The sequence below is a fragment of the Podarcis melisellensis genome, assembly GCF_964234715.1.
Source record: "Podarcis melisellensis genome assembly, chromosome: 4".
Lineage (NCBI taxonomy): Eukaryota > Metazoa > Chordata > Lepidosauria > Squamata > Lacertidae > Podarcis > Podarcis melisellensis.
Genome location: NC_138531.1, coordinates 12,849,844 through 12,866,762, shown reverse-complemented (window position 1 = coordinate 12,866,762; position 16,919 = coordinate 12,849,844). Strand labels below are relative to the sequence as shown.

General features: G+C 42.9%; 1 protein-coding gene across 2 annotated transcripts in view; it reads left to right on the top strand.

Moving 5' to 3' along the window:
- Positions 1–16,919, top strand: part of CLDN10 (claudin 10) — a 105,751-nt gene that overhangs the window by 18,702 nt on the left and 70,130 nt on the right. The window contains exon 2 of one of the 2 annotated variants that reach the window (XM_081908301.1): positions 16,587–16,751. In XM_081908301.1, the coding sequence (XP_081764427.1) occupies positions 16,587–16,751 (165 nt within the window). Of the gene's footprint in view, positions 1–16,326; positions 16,752–16,919 lie in introns of those variants that run through there. The other variant, XM_081908300.1, reaches the window with a different exon arrangement.

Genomic DNA, 16,919 nt, shown 5'->3' with positions numbered 1-16,919 from the left:
ACATAATGTTATGCCCAATATCCTGTGCCCATTTTATCATAGCCGACTTAACCATTTCGTCTTGTGTATTCCATTTCAGCAGCAAGTTATACATTCTTGAAAGTACCTTAGTCTTAGGTTCTAACAATTCTGTTTCCAACTTCGATTTCTCCACCTGGAACCCTAGCTTTTTATCACTTTTAAAAATTTCTTTAATCTGAGCGGTGTAACCAGTCTCGCACTTTATCCTTCATTTTCTCCATACTCTGCAGTTTCCAATTATCTCCGTCTTTTTCTAGCAGTTCCCAATATTTTGGCCAGTAGGCTTCCATATTGGGTCTTTTTCGGGCCTTAACTTCCAAAGGTGAGAGCCACCTTGGAGTTTTATTTTCCAATAAGTCTTTATATTTTGTCCAGACATTGAACACTGCTTTTCTGACAATATGGTTCTTAAAGGCCTTATTGATCTTAACCTTATCATACCATAAGTATGCATGCCAACCAAAAGCATTGTTATAACCTTCCAGATCCAACACGTCAGTGTCTTCGAGAAGTAGCCAGTCTTTTAGCCAGCAGAAAGCTGCGGCTTCATAATACAACCTTAAGTCTGGCAGGGCAAAGCCCCCTCTTTCTTTCGCATCTGTTAATATCTTAAACTTAATTCTGGGCTTTTTGCCCTGCCAGACAAATTTGGAAATATCTCTCTGCCACCTCCGGAAACACTCCGTTTTGTCCACAATTTGCAATGTTTGAAACAGAAACAACATTAGGACTTCCGGAGGCAGCGCGAAGGGTAATGGCTGCCCTTTCCTAACCGGGAAGGGAGCTCCGCTTGAGAACGGGTCATCCGCTACGGCGAAGCGGAGACCCACATCGGAAAACCGCAGGCGGCAGAAGCCTGCGGTCTCGGGACCCGGCGGGCGCCAGGAGCTGCCCCCAAAACGTTGAAGGAACCCCGTAAGGGGCTCCGGATCGTGGAGGAGGCAGCGGCGCTGAGGGTCGTTCCGCAATCGGCGGAGAGAAGCCGCGAAGCTGTTGCCGGTGAGCGCTGACCTTTCTTCCTGGATTTGGCACTTTGAAAAGCAGCAACCCGTGAGTAATAAGGACTTTTAATCAATTAGAGACTAAAGCAACTGAATTTGGCTGAAAGCGGAGGACGAAAAAAAAGGAAGTCCGTCTTCCGCTGTCACTGAACTTCAAAGCAAAGAGCTGGAGGAGTGGAGGCTGTAAGTGAACTTTTTATTAATTGGATCTGAGCATCTAGTGAACTTCTTTTAAAGGCAGAAAAGGATTTTAAGCATTGGATTTATGTGGTAGCATGGACTGTGAGATCTTCCTCTGTTGAAGTTACAAATTAAAGAAGAAAACCAGGTGCTGGAGCTGCCTGGTAACAGTAGCAGTCAGTTTGCAGACTTAAGTATTTTGATACATAAATTGGAAAAATCTGAGAGGTCTGGACTTTGTTACTTTATAACACTAACTGAAGTACCAGCAAGCACTGTTTGAGACATTGTGTTTTATAACACCAACTCTGCCAAAAATTTAACATTTGAAGGCTTTTGGACATTAATTTTATTATTTTTGGGTATTCCTTCCTGAAAGACATTTTAAGCTCCCCCTAGAGGTTTTTGGACTTAACAGCAGTGATATTGTTTTACTTTCTATTTCCCGGCCTGCTGGCTGAGTGCTGTCATCTGGGCCGTCTTTTTCTCATGGGAACAACTCAGCTTGACCTTGACTACCAGATAAACTTGGAATGAGTGGCGCAAAGAAAAAGGAGACTAAAGAAAAAGAACAAAGACCAAGAACGAGACAAACAACCTTAGCCTCAACTTTACAACAACGTAGATCGTCTGTGCCTATTTTGCACTCCGAGGAAGAAGCTGCCTCCCTGCCACAGGCAGGGGGAGGAGAGACAGAGGAATTACAACTGGAGGATATGGCTTCAGGATCAGCTGCTTCTATCTTAGAAAAAAATTATGAAAAATTGGAATCTTTGGACAAGAGAGTGGAATCTTTGGATAAAAAGGCTGATGAACAAACATCGAAAATAGATCAGAACACAGAATGTTTAAATAGATTAACTGGACAAGTGGCACAGAACGCTCAAACGATTGCAAAATTGGAGGAGGCCACAGGGGAGAACAGGAAATTGGCTGAAGATACTAGCCAAAGACTTGGAAAGTTAGAAAAAGAGGTGAGACCACTCAACAAACAAGTAGGTGAACATCAGACCTATCTTTCGATGATTGAATTGAAAAATAGGGAGACCAACTTAAGGATAAGATCTGTATCCGAAGTATAAGAAGACAACCTGGCTGAGTTTTTGACCAAAATATTTTCCAAGCATTGGAACCTGGAGGAGAAAGACTTTAAAATCACATCAGCTTTTAGACTTGGAAGACTGACAAGAAAAGACAAGCCCAGAGACTGCTTGATAACATTGAGATCAAAGGAGGAGAGGGACAAGATTTTGGGCCTACATTACGGAAAATCACTGGACATTTTGGGCAAAAGAATTGAAATTTACAAGGACATTCCTAGACAGCTTTTGGATTTGAGATCTGAGTATTTGGAACTAGCAAGACTACTGAGGAGCAACTCAATCATCTTTAGGTGGGACTTTCCCCAAGGATTATCTTTTACTTTTAGAGGGAGGAAGATTAAAATTAGAACATTGGAAGATAGAGACAAATTTCTGAACCAGTACGGAGAAGACCTTCATAAAGGACTTGGATCATTGCCGGAGCCTGGAGCACCAAAGGAACCGGCACCCTTGGATCTTGAAGATTCAGAGAATAAGGTACCACCCCCTGAAAAATAACCAGATTTATCCAGGATGTCTCTGCAACTTCTGAGCTGGAACATAAATGGCTGCAATATTCCGGAAAAAAGGAAGAAAATCTTTCATATATTAAAAAAGGAACAATTGGACATTATTTGCTTGCAAGAAACACATGTGACTAGGCGCCACAGAAAAGTATTGGTAAATAAAAGACTCGGCCAGGAATTTATATCTTCAGACAGAGTAAACAAGAGAGGGGTGGTGATTTATGCAAAAGAGAGCCTTTCACCTAAATTACTATTTAAAGATGAACATGGCAGAATTTTGGCAGTCGAAATACAACATCAAGGAGAAAAAATTATGTTATTAGGAATCTACACACCAAATGAAGGGAAATCGGAATTTTATAAGAAGTTGCACGAGAGCATGCTGGAATATCTGGACTTTGACAACATCATTATGATGGGAGATATGAACGGGATTGTATCAACTAACATGGACAAGTCGCAAAGCCAAAAAGTTACTAAAGATGGCAGACTACCAAAGACCTTTTTTGAAATGACAAACAATATGGACTGGATTGACATTTGGAGAACGAGAAACCCCTTGGGAAAAGAAGGAACATTCTTCTCTGAAGCCCATCTGACTTGGACAAGAATCGACCAAATATGGATTACTAGAGGTCTGGCACCTAAGGTCAGGAAAGTGGAAATCTGCCCAAAGACCTGCTCCGACCATAACGCCTTGAAAATGGATTTGACATTGTTACCAACCGGTTCCTTTCGATGGAAGATGAATGACAACTTATTTAGAGATCAGGAGATCATTAAGAAGGCCCAAAGAGTTTTGAAGGACTATTTTGAAATAAATTTGAACACTACGGTGGAAAAAAGAACAATTTGGGACGCAAGTAAAGCCGTGATGAGAGGGTTCTTAATACAACAGAATGTTATAAAGAAAAGGAAACAAAATGAAAAGAAGGACAAGATTCTGGAGAAAATTAAAGAACTAGAGAAGAAGCTAAGAATAGACCCGAAGTCACAGCCGATTCTGAGAGAAATCAAACTTCATCAGGCACAATATTCTAAACTGATAAACCAGGAAATAGAATGGAAGATTAAATCAATGAAACAAAAAACGTTTGAATCGGCAAACAAATGTGGGAAACTGCTGGCTTGGCAGTTGAAGAAGAGACAAAAGCTGAACATAGTAACAAATTTGGAAATTGAAGGAAGAAATATTCAGAACCCCGTGGAGATTAGAAAATCTTTCCACAAATATTTCAAGAAACTATATACTCAAGGGCCACAAAATGAGGTTGAGATTGAACAATTTTTGAAAAAAAATAGTCTTAAAAAACTTACACAAGAAAATAGACTACTCCTGAATAGCCAAATAACACGACAAGAAATTGAACATGCCATTCAGAACATGAAATTGGGCAAATCTCCAGGGCCTGACCTCCAAATACTATAAGACAATGAGTGACTATCTGATTCAACCTTTGATGGAGGTCAGCAATGAAATTTTGGAGGGAAAGAAGGCGCCGGAATCGTGGAAGGAAGCTTTTATCACATTGATACCAAAATCAGAAACTGAAAAAACACAACTTAAGAACTATCGCCCCATCTCCCTTCTAAATGTGGATTACAAAATATTTGCTGATGTTTTAGCAGGCAGACTTAAAAGAGTTTTAAATGAAGTAATTCACAAAGATCAGGCCGGCTTTCTCCCAGGTAGACACATGTTTGCAAACACAAGGAACATTATTGACATTTTGGAACTTTTGCAAACAGACATAAACACTAAAGCAGTGCTGATTTTTATAGACGCGGAGAAGGCCTTTGACAACATTTCTTGGAAATTTATGAAGGGAAATTTAAAAGAAATGGGAGCGGGGCGGGGTTTTGAAAATGGGATCGATGCAATATATTCAGAACAAAAAGCTAAATTGATAGTTAACAATGTGGTAACAGGAGAATTTAAAATTGAAAAAGGAACACGACAAGGCTGCCCGATTTCCCCTCTGTTATTTATTTCAGTTTTGGAGGTGCTCCTGAACTTGATCAGAGGTGACCGGTTGGTGCAGGGGATTCAGGTCGGAGCGAAACAATATAAACTTAAAGCTTTTGCAGATGACCTAGTTTTGACATTGCAGGAGCCAGAATCTAGTACGAAAAGAGTATTACAACTGATACATGATTTTGGTCAGGTGGCGGGATTTAAGCTAAATAAACAAAAAACGAAGGTGTTGGGGAAAAACATGACAGATACAGAGTCAGAACGGTTTCAGAGAGAAACAGAACTATTATTGGTGAAAAAGGTAAAGTACCTAGGGGTAAACATAACAGCAAAAAATCTGAGTCTATTTAAGGACAATTATGAAAAATGCTGGTCTGAAATTAAGAGAGACTTGGATAGCTGGCCAAAATTGAAGTTTTCTTTGTTGGGCCGAATTGCTGCTATTAAGATGAATGTATTGCCAAAAAGAATAATCCAAAATACAGATGCGCTTTCACTTTCGCAAGATTGAATATGCTGCCTTCAGCTGGACTTGAGGGTTGATTTCAAAAAAATCCACTGGAAAAACAGTTACCGTATGTCCATGTGAAGATGGCAGTATTGAGTCGGTGGCTCATGTGTTTCTAGCTTGCACTCTTTATAAAGATTTGAGGAGTGGGGTTATGACCTCTCTATTACTGTCCATGCCGGGTTGCTCAACCATTGCTACTGTGTCCTTTCTTTTAGCAAATCAAGATGATCCGGTGACAGCAAAACCTGGAATGGTTTTAGCGGGGGCAATTAGAATAAGATCTATTATTTGATTATTGATGTAAACCCCCAAAATGTAGTTTAGTTTTTACTGCTATCTTCAGTACATTTTATTTATTTTATTGCTATGCCTAGTGGCTGATGCAAATAAAGATTCTTCTTCTTCTTCAATTAAAGGCTTAACAGAAGCAGATTGGAGAACATTATGGAGGCTTCCAGTTCCATTGGGGTTGCCGGTTTGTTGCTAGGATATAAAGTGCCGACTTTACAGCTGCTGTAATTGGAATGGAAATCTTTGCTTTTTGCAGTGAAGGGGATGGTGTCATGAACATTCCCATGGCTTTAATCATGGGGGGGGGGGGCTGACCTGTTGCTGACTACAGACATATCATTGGTCCTACAGTATATGTGATGTTAGAGGAAGGATAGCATCTCTGGTGGGACAACACATATTGAATCTTCTGGGGTAGTTTGTCAACCTTTAGTCCCCACCCTGCACTCAGATCTCACCTGTGGCTCCTAGAAGCTGTCAGCATGTGACGCCGGCTGCACCCTGGGAAACGGCTTCAACTGGCTGGCTAAACCAGGTATGGGTAGCTGATGGGTCTCAAAACCTCGGTGAGTTAAGGACCTTCCCCTGCATGCAAAAACAGGCTCTGGAGGATTGAGCAGACGGGACCAATAGTAGATCTAACGGTCAAGAAGGCAGCTTCTACACGTGCCGTAGAGGGAACCTGGGAAGGTAGCCCTTCTTCTTGTTGTTGTTTAGTTATTTAGTCGTGTCCGACTCTTCGTGACCCCATGGACCAGAGCATGCCAGGCACTCCTGTCTTCCACTGCCTCCTGCAGTTTGGTCAAACTCATGCTGGTAGCTTTGAGAACACTGTCCAACCATCTTGTCCTCTGTCGTCCCCTTCTCCTTGTGCCCTCAGTCTTTCCCAACATCAGGGTCTTCTCTTCTTATGAGGTGGCCAAAGTATTGGAGCCTCAGCTTCAGGATCTGTCCTTCCAGTGAGCACTCAGGGCTGATTTCCTTCAGAATGGATAGGTTTGATCTTCTTGCAGTCCATGGGACTCTCAAGAGTCTCCTCCAGCACCATAATTTAAAAGCATCCATTCTTCGGCGATCAGCCTTCTTTATGGTCCAGCTCTCACTTCCATACATCACTACTGGGAAAACCATAGCTTTAACTATACAGACCTTTGTCGGCAAGGTGATGTCAAAGCTTTTTAAGATGCTGTCTAGGTTTGTCATTGCTTTTCTCCCAAGAAGCAGGCATCTTTTAATTTTGTGACTGCTGTCACCATCTGCAGTGATCATGGAGCCCAAGAAAGTAAAATCTCTCACTGCCTCCATTTCTTCCCCTTCTATTTGCCAGGAGGTGATGGGACCATGATCTTCATTTTTTTGATGTTGATCTTCAGCCCATATTTTGCACTCTTCTCTTTCACCCTCAATAAAAGGTTCTTTAATTCCTCCTCACTTTCTGCCATCAAAGTTGTGTCATCTGCATATTTGAGGTTGTTGATATTTCTTCCTGCAATCTTAATTCTGGCTTGGGATTCATCCAGTCCAACCTTTCGCATGACAAATTCTGCACATGAGTTAAATAAGCAGGGAGACAATATGCAGCCTTGTTGTACTCATTTCCCAATTTTGAACCAATCAGTTGTTCCATATAACTCTGACCCTGAACCTCTGCTGCCTCATGGTACATATTTGGGAGAAGAAATGGCTAAAGAGTAAACCCTACACAAATCCAGAGAGGAGCCCTTAAGGCAGTTGGGTGGCATCTTGTAGATCTCCTACCAGCAACTCCAGCCGCACTGGTGCCAAACAGGTTGCTCTGCTTTCCTTTGGACCACATCAATGAGGCCAAAAGGGGTCTTCTCATCTGGGCAGCCCAGGACCTCCATACACAATACCCAGGCTTGCGCCCAAGGGAGGTCACTGCTAACACAGCTGTTTGACTTCACCTTCAGAGATGGACTCCATTGCTTCTCGAGTCTGCTCTTTTGAGGGAGCAGGTTTGCTGTGCAAGACCTCCCAATCTACTATGATTTCACAGCCTGAATTTGGCAGGATGCCATTGAATCTCAGCTGAAAATAGCAACAGCTTGGAAGTGCCCCTGTATCATTCAGATAAATGGTTTACATGAAGTTATCAAATTGTGTAACCCCCTGTTACTGTGTGGCCTGCCGCAGTTCTGAGGAATCCAAACTGAAAGGTTGATCTGAGCAGAACCAAAGGTAACCAATATTAATCCCTAGAAGCACACATCTTTTTGATGTGCAGTGGATGGTTTCATAACAGTTCAAGTATGATTATACCAGGAAGGAAAACCCAAAGGAAAGCAATTAAGTTGGCATAGAATCATTGAGATTATTATTCTGCAGGAAACATTACCTTCACAATGTGCCTACACTTCAGCCATCTTTTTAAAATCACCTCTTTGAGATTGTTGATCTTACTCTCGTAGAGCCCTCTAAATCTTCTCATATGCCACCTCTTAATTATTTTGAGTATTAAAATGAAAGATGTCAACTATGAAAGGATATGTTACAGGGTGGCTAATCCAGGAATCGTTCTAATACTTGCTCTCTCTCTCTCTCAAACACACAAAACTTGAAAAAAGGCAAAATTATTTGGCATTGTCAGATGGCTGTTGCGGTTGCTCGAGAGTAACCAGGCAGGACTCCACACCTGTGTTTTACAGGTTTTATTTTGGTGCAAACTATTTACAGTGAAGAGCTCCAAAGCTCATGTCTGGCTCAATCGCTAGCAGAATCCAGGAGTGGTCTTTTTTTGGACCTCCCCCAACATAAGAGTTTCGTTACCCCCAACCTTCTCCTTTCCTCTTTGCGCCTTAGGCTACTGCGCAGGATCGGCAATGGCAAAGGCGTGTTTCCCTCCTGTCCGGCTTACCCAGGAGCAGTGTTAAGGCTCCCACCAGCATCCTCTGGTCCTCGCACCTCTTCCCCACTAGTGGTGGGGCTTTCCTCCTCCCCAGAAGAGGAACTGCTTCGCAAGATTTTCGGAGGTTCCCTGTAACACAACTGCCCTTCTATTCCTCGCCTCTGAGGCGATGGCAGTTCCCTGACAGGCATGCTAGAGTCAGTGCTTACAAGGCTCTGTCTCTGTTCTTCACTGCTCTGCTCAAAGTCTGTGCTACAGCTCATCCTCGTGGGGAGAATGCAATTGCACCACAGAAATGTCCAAATGTATCACCAGACTTCCTCACTTGGAGCATTAGGTTAAAACATCAGATTTTTTTGAAAGGAGAATTGCTCAACCTTCTCATGGACCAAGGGGTGGTCTAGCTAGGCCAACACAACTCTAATTCAGAGGGAGTCCTGGGGTGGATCTACACACAGGGGAAAAACCACTATAAATAAGTCGGAAATTACATCTCTATAACAAAAAAGGGAAAAACAAAACTATGTAAAACCTCATAGAAAAGTTTTCTGCTCTACAGCGCCTCCTGGTGTTGCATGCTTATAACGCATTCAATATACTGGGTTTTTTTTTAACTAATGTAGCTGAGTCTCTAGTATGACTTTTTCTTTTTGTTTGATCTTGTGGTGTTTAGTGTCACTGGCTTTTGCCGCAATAAAACTTGGTCTGGTTCTCAGGAAGAGAGCCCAGAAGTCACATATTCAGTCACCAGATATTGCGCTGCCATGATAGATATTTGACGAAGAATGATCTATGCTACAATTCAATCCTAAACTGAAGGCCCATATTATTAGATCCGCACTTCTGAAGCCCACCCCATATAGCTGTGTTAATTGATCTTTTAATCTTTCTTATAAATTTTTGTTCACCCATTATCTATCCTTAATTAAGTATTCTATGTATATGCTTAAATCTACGTTTGGTTCTAGCTCCTATATATTTAACAATTATGCGGCTGGATTCATACTGTTATGCTATTTATGTATATGTTTTGTTTATGCTGGTCTACGACCGTAATAAAGTACTTGACTTGACTTTTAACAGGGGTGAATATAAACTAAATTGCTTTCTTGCTGTCATGTAATTCCAGGGTAGCTGCCCCTAACTACCAGATATTTAAAGAAAGGCAGGCAGTATAATTGTTAGATCAGGGAAAGCCAACATGGTATTATCTAGATCCTATTAGCCCGGCCAGCATGGCTAATAGGGATGATGGAAGCTGAGAATTAAACAGCATCTAGAACAGTGTTTCCCAAACAGGTATCCAGCTGTTTTTGGACTACAGTTCCCATCATCCCTGACCACTGATCCTGCTAGCTAGGGATGATGGGAGTTGTAGTCCAAAAACAGCTGGAGACCCAAGTTTGGGAGACACTGATCTAGATAGGGTGCCACAAAGGCCACCTCTGGGTTTCACGAACACAGGAATAGATAGAACTGCAATATTTCTTCAACTGATACATTACCATTTTTGCTCACGCTTTTGCCTTCCACTAAGGTAGATGGAGTACGTTGGCATGCTATGAAAGAAAGTGAATTTCTATCAGCTTTTCTAGACTGCGGCATAAAAGGCAAGAGGGCCTTCTGAAGTCCAAAACAACATTTCTCGTTCCCAGAGGATGTGAAAGCTCCAATTCAACTGGCGCATGAAGAAAACGGGGAGATGGTTCTCAGTGCGCGAGGAAGAATGCGCTGTGACATTTGGAGTGGTTGGAAAATTGGATCCAAAGATTTGCAGATGCTTCCATCGTTACCAATGCAGGAATGTTTAATCTGTAAAACGGGCCAAGTGGCAGTGGCTCCCTGCTGACCCAGGGAGAGAAAGAAGTTTTGACAAAGGAGTTCCCAGTACAATCACCATTTGTAACTTAAAAGATAAAGAACCATTGAAGCATTAAAACAATGGGGGAAGGAACCAAAATCTGCCTGGCACAGACAAGAAAACTAATTCAGCTCTGAAACCTCATAAGGTTTTGGCACATAAGACTCTTAATTATAGTGAAACAGATCTCTGATCCAACTAGAAGAGCATTAACTACACTGGCAGAAGATCTCCAGAATTTCATATAGACATTCCCAGCCCAAACCTGAGACCTGCATGTAAAACAGATTCTGTAAAACTGGACCAAGGCCTTTTCCATAACTGCTTCAGGGGTGCCAATCTGAAAAAAAATATTGGGAAGGGGGGCAAGTAAGCCCCGTCCCGGATAATAGATCACAAGACGTGACAGTTGCACACCATTTGAATGACAATGCCCATCAACTTTGAGGAAGCAGCCCTCTCAAATATTTAAGAGGGGTGAGCCAAAAAGACCTCAACCTCTAGGAGTTGGGTCCTATGGTGATGAGATCAGAGCAGATTGGACATAAGCATAAAGACAATATCGTTGTGAGTTGCGGGGAGGGGGTTAGTGTGTACAATGCCTGAGTCCCTTCTAATTCCTGGGATCCTGGATCCAGCAAGGATTAAAATCTGTTTCATTCCTGAAAAGGTCAGGTAAGTGTCTTTGTGGCCTTAAAGGTAAAGGGACCCCTGACCATCAGGTCCAGTCGTGACCGACTCTGGGGTTGCGGCGCTCATCTCGCTTTATTGGCCGAGGGAGCCAGCATACAGCTTCCGGGTCATGTGGCCAGCATGACTAAGCCGCTTCTGGTGAACCAGAGCAGCACATGGAAACGCCGTTTACCTTCCTGCCGGAGTGGTACCTATTTATCTACTTGCACTTTGACATGCTTTTGAACTGCTAGGTTGGCAGGAGCAGGGACCGAGCAACAGGAGCTCACCCCGTCGCGGGGATTCGAACTGACGACCTTCTGATCGGCAAGCTCTAGGCTCTGTGGTTTAACCCACAGCGCCACCTGCGTCCCTACCTAAGTGCCACTGATCTACCTTCTTTATTTAATTTAGCTATTTCATTTATAACACCGCCTTTATCTTCCAAAGATCTCAAGGTGGTGTATGTGGTTTTCCTCCTCCTCATTTCATCCGTACAACAACCCTGTGAGGTAGATTAGGCTAAGAGATGGCGACTGGCCCAAGATCACCTAGGTTGTTTCATGGCTGGGTGGGGATTCGAACCCTGTTCTCCCAGGTCCTAGTCCAACACTCTAACCATTACGCCACACTGGCTCTCCCAGCCGTGTCTTATGATACATAGGAAGTTGCTGTGTGCCAGAGGGCAAAGGGCTGGGCCTCTTCCCGCACCCGGCTGGTAGTTAGAAGACAAAAGCAGAGTGTATGAAAGCTGAGCTAGAAATGAGCAGTAGCCAGAGAGTCAGACCCCTGCTTGATTCAGGTTTGATTCTAAAGCTGGTGAATGCCCACTCCCCCTCCATAATTTTTATTAAATTTTATTTTACATTTTAGAATATTCATTTAAACAGGAGGCAGTGGAAGACAGGAGTGCCTGGCGTGCTCTGGTCCACAGGGTCATGAAGAGTCAGACACGACTAAACGACTAAATAACAACAACACAAAGTATCAGTGACTTCCCTTCTTCTCTTTCCATGGTTCATTTTGCATAACCTAAATCCCTGCATATTTTACATAAACTAAACCATTCAGTATTCCGTTATTACAGCCATCAAAACTTACATTGCTGAATTTATCTTACTGATGCCCACGTTTTCAAATGTACAGAATTTCCACCCATATATTCAATAAACATTTTCCAATCTTCTTTAAACATATCTTCTTCTTGTTCCCTCATTCTATATGTTAAGTCTGAAAGCTGTGCATATTCTGTCAGCTTGAGCTGCCAAATTCTTCTTTGGTTGAGATCTCACTCGTACTCCATTTTGGGGCTAACAAAACACGGGCCGCGGTAGTGGCATACATAAATAACCTTTTTTGACACCTGGGAATTTCCGTCTGAATTATCCCCAAGAAAAAGGACTCTGTGGTGGTGGTGTTGTTTTGGAAAAGTACTTTTAAACAATTTTTTTAATTCATTATGAATTGTTTCCCAATACTCTTTTCTTATTATGAATAATAAGAATAATATGTTTCATTTCTTGCCGTGTTTCACTTGGCCTGCCCAAGTCCAGGTCACATGTCCATCTTACTGATTCTTCTACGGAGCTTATGCAAACTAACAGGGTTGGGCAGTAATACGAGAGAGATCATTACCAAAAGCTATGTGACCCGCCAGCCTCCTGACAATCCAAAGGCCCATTTGTCTACCAGGATAAAGTTGTTATTCACGCATTACCGTGCTGCATGATTACAAAAGGAAGGTTCAAATAGATTAACACATTAGCTTTTAACTTTGAAATAAATTACTCAAAATTATTAATTAACTTCCTCCTCCTCCCACTTCAAAACTTTTAAGGGTTGCGATCAGTGAGGACTAAACTCACAGGTCCCAGATTCTCGTGCAGCCTGCCCCCAACCCAGCTTGTGTACAGCAGTGGAAATGGCTTCATGCAGCTGTTCTGCCTCTTTTGGTGCAAATCACATCTCCCCCTGCCAACCAGTGCACCACCCCGAGGGGGGAAAAGAGACATGTACTTGTATCTTTCGCCTTGAGTAGAAAAAAAAACCCAGGAAGAAAAATGATTAGGAAGCCCTTCTCTTCACTAGTATTTTGGTTAATACTGCAGTCTCTGTGTCTGGGGGGTTTTTTAAGCAGTGACAACAAAAACTTCCATAATTCCAGAGGAAATGTTAGCATGACATATAGTTTAAACGGCAGGAAATGAGAGGAATTTAAGAATATAAGCATTGCCTTTCTAGATCAAGCCTACCTCAATTTAGTCGAGAATTCAGACAATTCAATCAGGATCTATCTTCTTAACTTTACCATTCTCAAGCTTTGCCCTCAAGCTTTGTGTGGATATAATTTTCAGGGTTTCAGACAGCCAGACACGCCCTTGGGTTGCCTTAAAAGTACTGCTGTACAAAGTCTAGCATATTTAGGTGACCTAACAATGAAATATTATGATGACCATGATGATGATGATGATGATGATGACGACAGGAGCTAAGGAAAAGTGTACCTTATTGCCACCATGGAAGTCAATTTAAACAGTTGCAGTACAAACTAATGGCTGATTGATCTACAGCTTCACTCCCAATGCAATCTAAAATTACTGAAATGGTCCAAAAGTTAGAAAGTACAGTAGGCATGGGAAATTTCACCATATTACTGGAAATGAAGCATCTAGAGAACAGAACTTTGTGTACTGCTGCAAAATTGTCTGCATCTGTTTTCTAAGTGACATCCCATGATGTCCCACAGGGCTTTTCTTAACAAGAGGGCTCACTGTGGCACTGTAACCACAATTTAAAAGGGTTTTTTATGTTCTCTTCATTTATACTAAGCAGTTCAGGACATACATATATTGATCGTGACATTTCAAACAAAACTTTCATAACTCTGAAAAATGATACCCACTGTGAATTAGAATTTTATTATGCCAATGAAGGCTGAATGAATGAATTAGAATTTTGAAAATTGACCATTATGTCCATTATGGAGTCTTCAATGTGGGGTTCTACAGGGTCCATGTGATATTAAAAAAATATAAAGGACCCCTGGACAGTTAAGTCCAGTCAAAGGCGACAATGGGGTTGTGGCGCTCATCTCGCTTTCAGGCCGAGGGAGCCGGCGTTTGTCCAGAGACAGCTTTCAGGGTCATGTGGCCAGCAGGACTAAACCAATTCTGGCACAAGGGAAAACCGAGACAGAAACCAGAGCACATGGAAACGCTGTTTACCTTCCTGCAGCAGTGGTACCTATTTATCTACTTGCACTGGCGTGCTTTCGAACTGCTAGGTTGGCAGGAACTAAAACAGAGCAATGGGAGCTCACTCCGTCTTGGGGATTTGAACCACCAACCTTCTGATCAACAAACCCAAGATGCTTGGTGGTTTAGACCACATAACATCTACAAGAAAACACTGAGGATGTTGTCAGCAATATGCTAGTAACACCCAGCTCTACTTCTCCTTTGCATGTGTGGCAATGGATGTGCTGGAAGGATGGTAGTGGACCGGATGAGAGCCAATAGAGTGTTCAATTCAGATAAGGCACCATTAGTGGTTTCCTGGACCAGATGGATAGGAGGTTGCCTGCTCTTGGTGGGGTTACACTCTCTCTGAAGGAGCAGGTATGCAGCTTGGGTCCATCACTGTCGCTTGAGGTCCAGGTGGCCTCAGTGGCATGGAATGTCTTTCATCAGCTTTGGCTGGTGGTCCAGCTGCCCCCCTATCTGGACAAGGGACAGCCTAACTTCTGCTGCCTATGCTCTGGTAGCCTGTAAATTAGATTGCTGCAATATGTTTTGCATGAGGCTACCTTTGAAGATAGTTCTGAAAGTGCAGCTTGTGCACAATTCAGCCAGCCAGGTTCCTCGCAGGGACAAGGCGGTCGGAGCACGTAACACCAATCCTGGCAACACAAGGCCCTCACTATGGAGGAAACTGAAAATAGAAATACTCGTCTTTCGGAGACTGGAGAAAATGAGGAAGGATTTGATAGGAGACACTTCCTGGCATAATAGTCAAAGGAGATCTCCCCAGATTTCCAAGTCTTTGAGGATGATTTTGAAAGACCTCATTGCATACTAGGCTCAAAAATGAACTGCCCAATATATACCGTATATTAGAATACGTTTTGCAGATGTCTGAGAAAGGAAGAACTGTATCAAGTGCTGTGCCATTTTAAAGAACTTAATACAAAAGAAAAGTGATACATATTCATCAGGGTATGTATGTGCCCAGACATTCTTTATAGTAGCAGAGAATTGAAGTCTGGTATAGGGCTACAGTGGGACGCAGGTGGCGCTGTGGGTTAAAGCCTCAGCGCCTAGGACTTGCCGATCGAAAGGTCGGCGGTTCGAATCCCTGCGGCGGGGTGCGCTCCCGCTGCTCGGTCCCAGCGCCTGCCAATCTAGCAGTTCGAAAGCACCTCCGGGTGCAAGTAGATAAATAGGGACCACTTACCAGCGGGAAGGTAAACGGCGTTTCCGTGTGCGGCTCTGGCTCGCCAGAGTAGCGATGTCACGCTGGCCACGTGACCCGGAAGTGTCTCCGGACAGCGCTGGCCCCTGGCCTCTTAAGTGAGATGGGCGCACAACCCCAGAGTCTGTCAAGACTGGCCCGTACGGGCAGGGGTACCTTTACCTTTACCTTTATAGGGCTACAGTACCTAGGCAGAATTCTTCATCACTGGAGCTAATGGTGAAGCACAGGGGGAAATGGATGTTGACATTGACAAAAACACAAGAAGATTTGCTTACCACATAGGGCAGATCTCCATTAACACTGAGATTAAGGAGGAGAAAGCTTTATAATTCAGCTCTATAATTCTAGCAGTCTGCCAGGTGGGTCCATAATACTCATATTTTACAGATGGAAAGCCGGCAGAGAACCACCACTTTGCCCTGGTCATTTCACAAGTTCCTGGCATAACTCACATCTGGATGATGCCACAATACATCTGTAAAACAAATCAATAGGCAAGGAGAGTACCTTCAGATACTGTGATGTGTATATGCTAAAGACAGGACTCATTTTAATTATGCAATTCCTTTAAAGACGGGGGCGGGGGGGACACGACTGGTGAAGGGAGCCAGTCTTGAAGCACGCCTGAGTTTCTTTAACGACCTTTTGCTAAAATAATTGTCAAGTGCTACTGTGCAACTTGGACTCTGCACTTTTTTCTTTTTTTTTTTAGCAATGAGCTGTTTTGCGTTTGAGCTTAACTAAAAATTAAGCATTAACTTATATGACAGAATGCCAGAAGAGAAATATATATATTTTCAAAAACTAGCCTTCCTGGAATTGCAAATTAATAACGTCAATACTGCTATCTGTTGCCGTTGCTAAATATTGCTAAGCCAATACGGTGCACCCTTTCTTCACGCAAAAGCTTGAGGCTCATGATTTCAGATGCTAGCCAGACATGAAGAAAAACAAAACTTGCATCTGCATTGACACTTGTTCCCTTGTGTAATTTGCTAATGTTGTACTAGACAGTGAAAAGTGTGCTCCTCTTCCCGTTGTGGCAGAATAAACTGCTGGAGATTTCACCCTGGGAACATGTCCGGAGTACAGATTATAGCATTCGCCCTTTGTTTTTGTGGAATAGGAGCGATTATTGCAGCCACGGTCTCAAACGAATGGAAAGTGACCAGCAGGGCTTCGTCTGTGATCACAGCGACGTGGGTCTTCCAGGGTCTCTGGATGAATTGTGCAGGAAATGCCCTGGGTGCTTTTCACTGCAGACCTCACCTGACCATCTTCAAAATAGAGAGTAAGTGAAAGGGAACTAGAGGGTGGGTATCTATATGTATGTGTGGATCTTGTTAGATGGGGAACGAATACGGCTTCCGTGATACTTGTAGAGGGGGGTACATGCTTAGATTAGGATGCTTGTTTGAGTCATTGACATTTGAGATTTGGAATGGGGGACCGCTGGGAG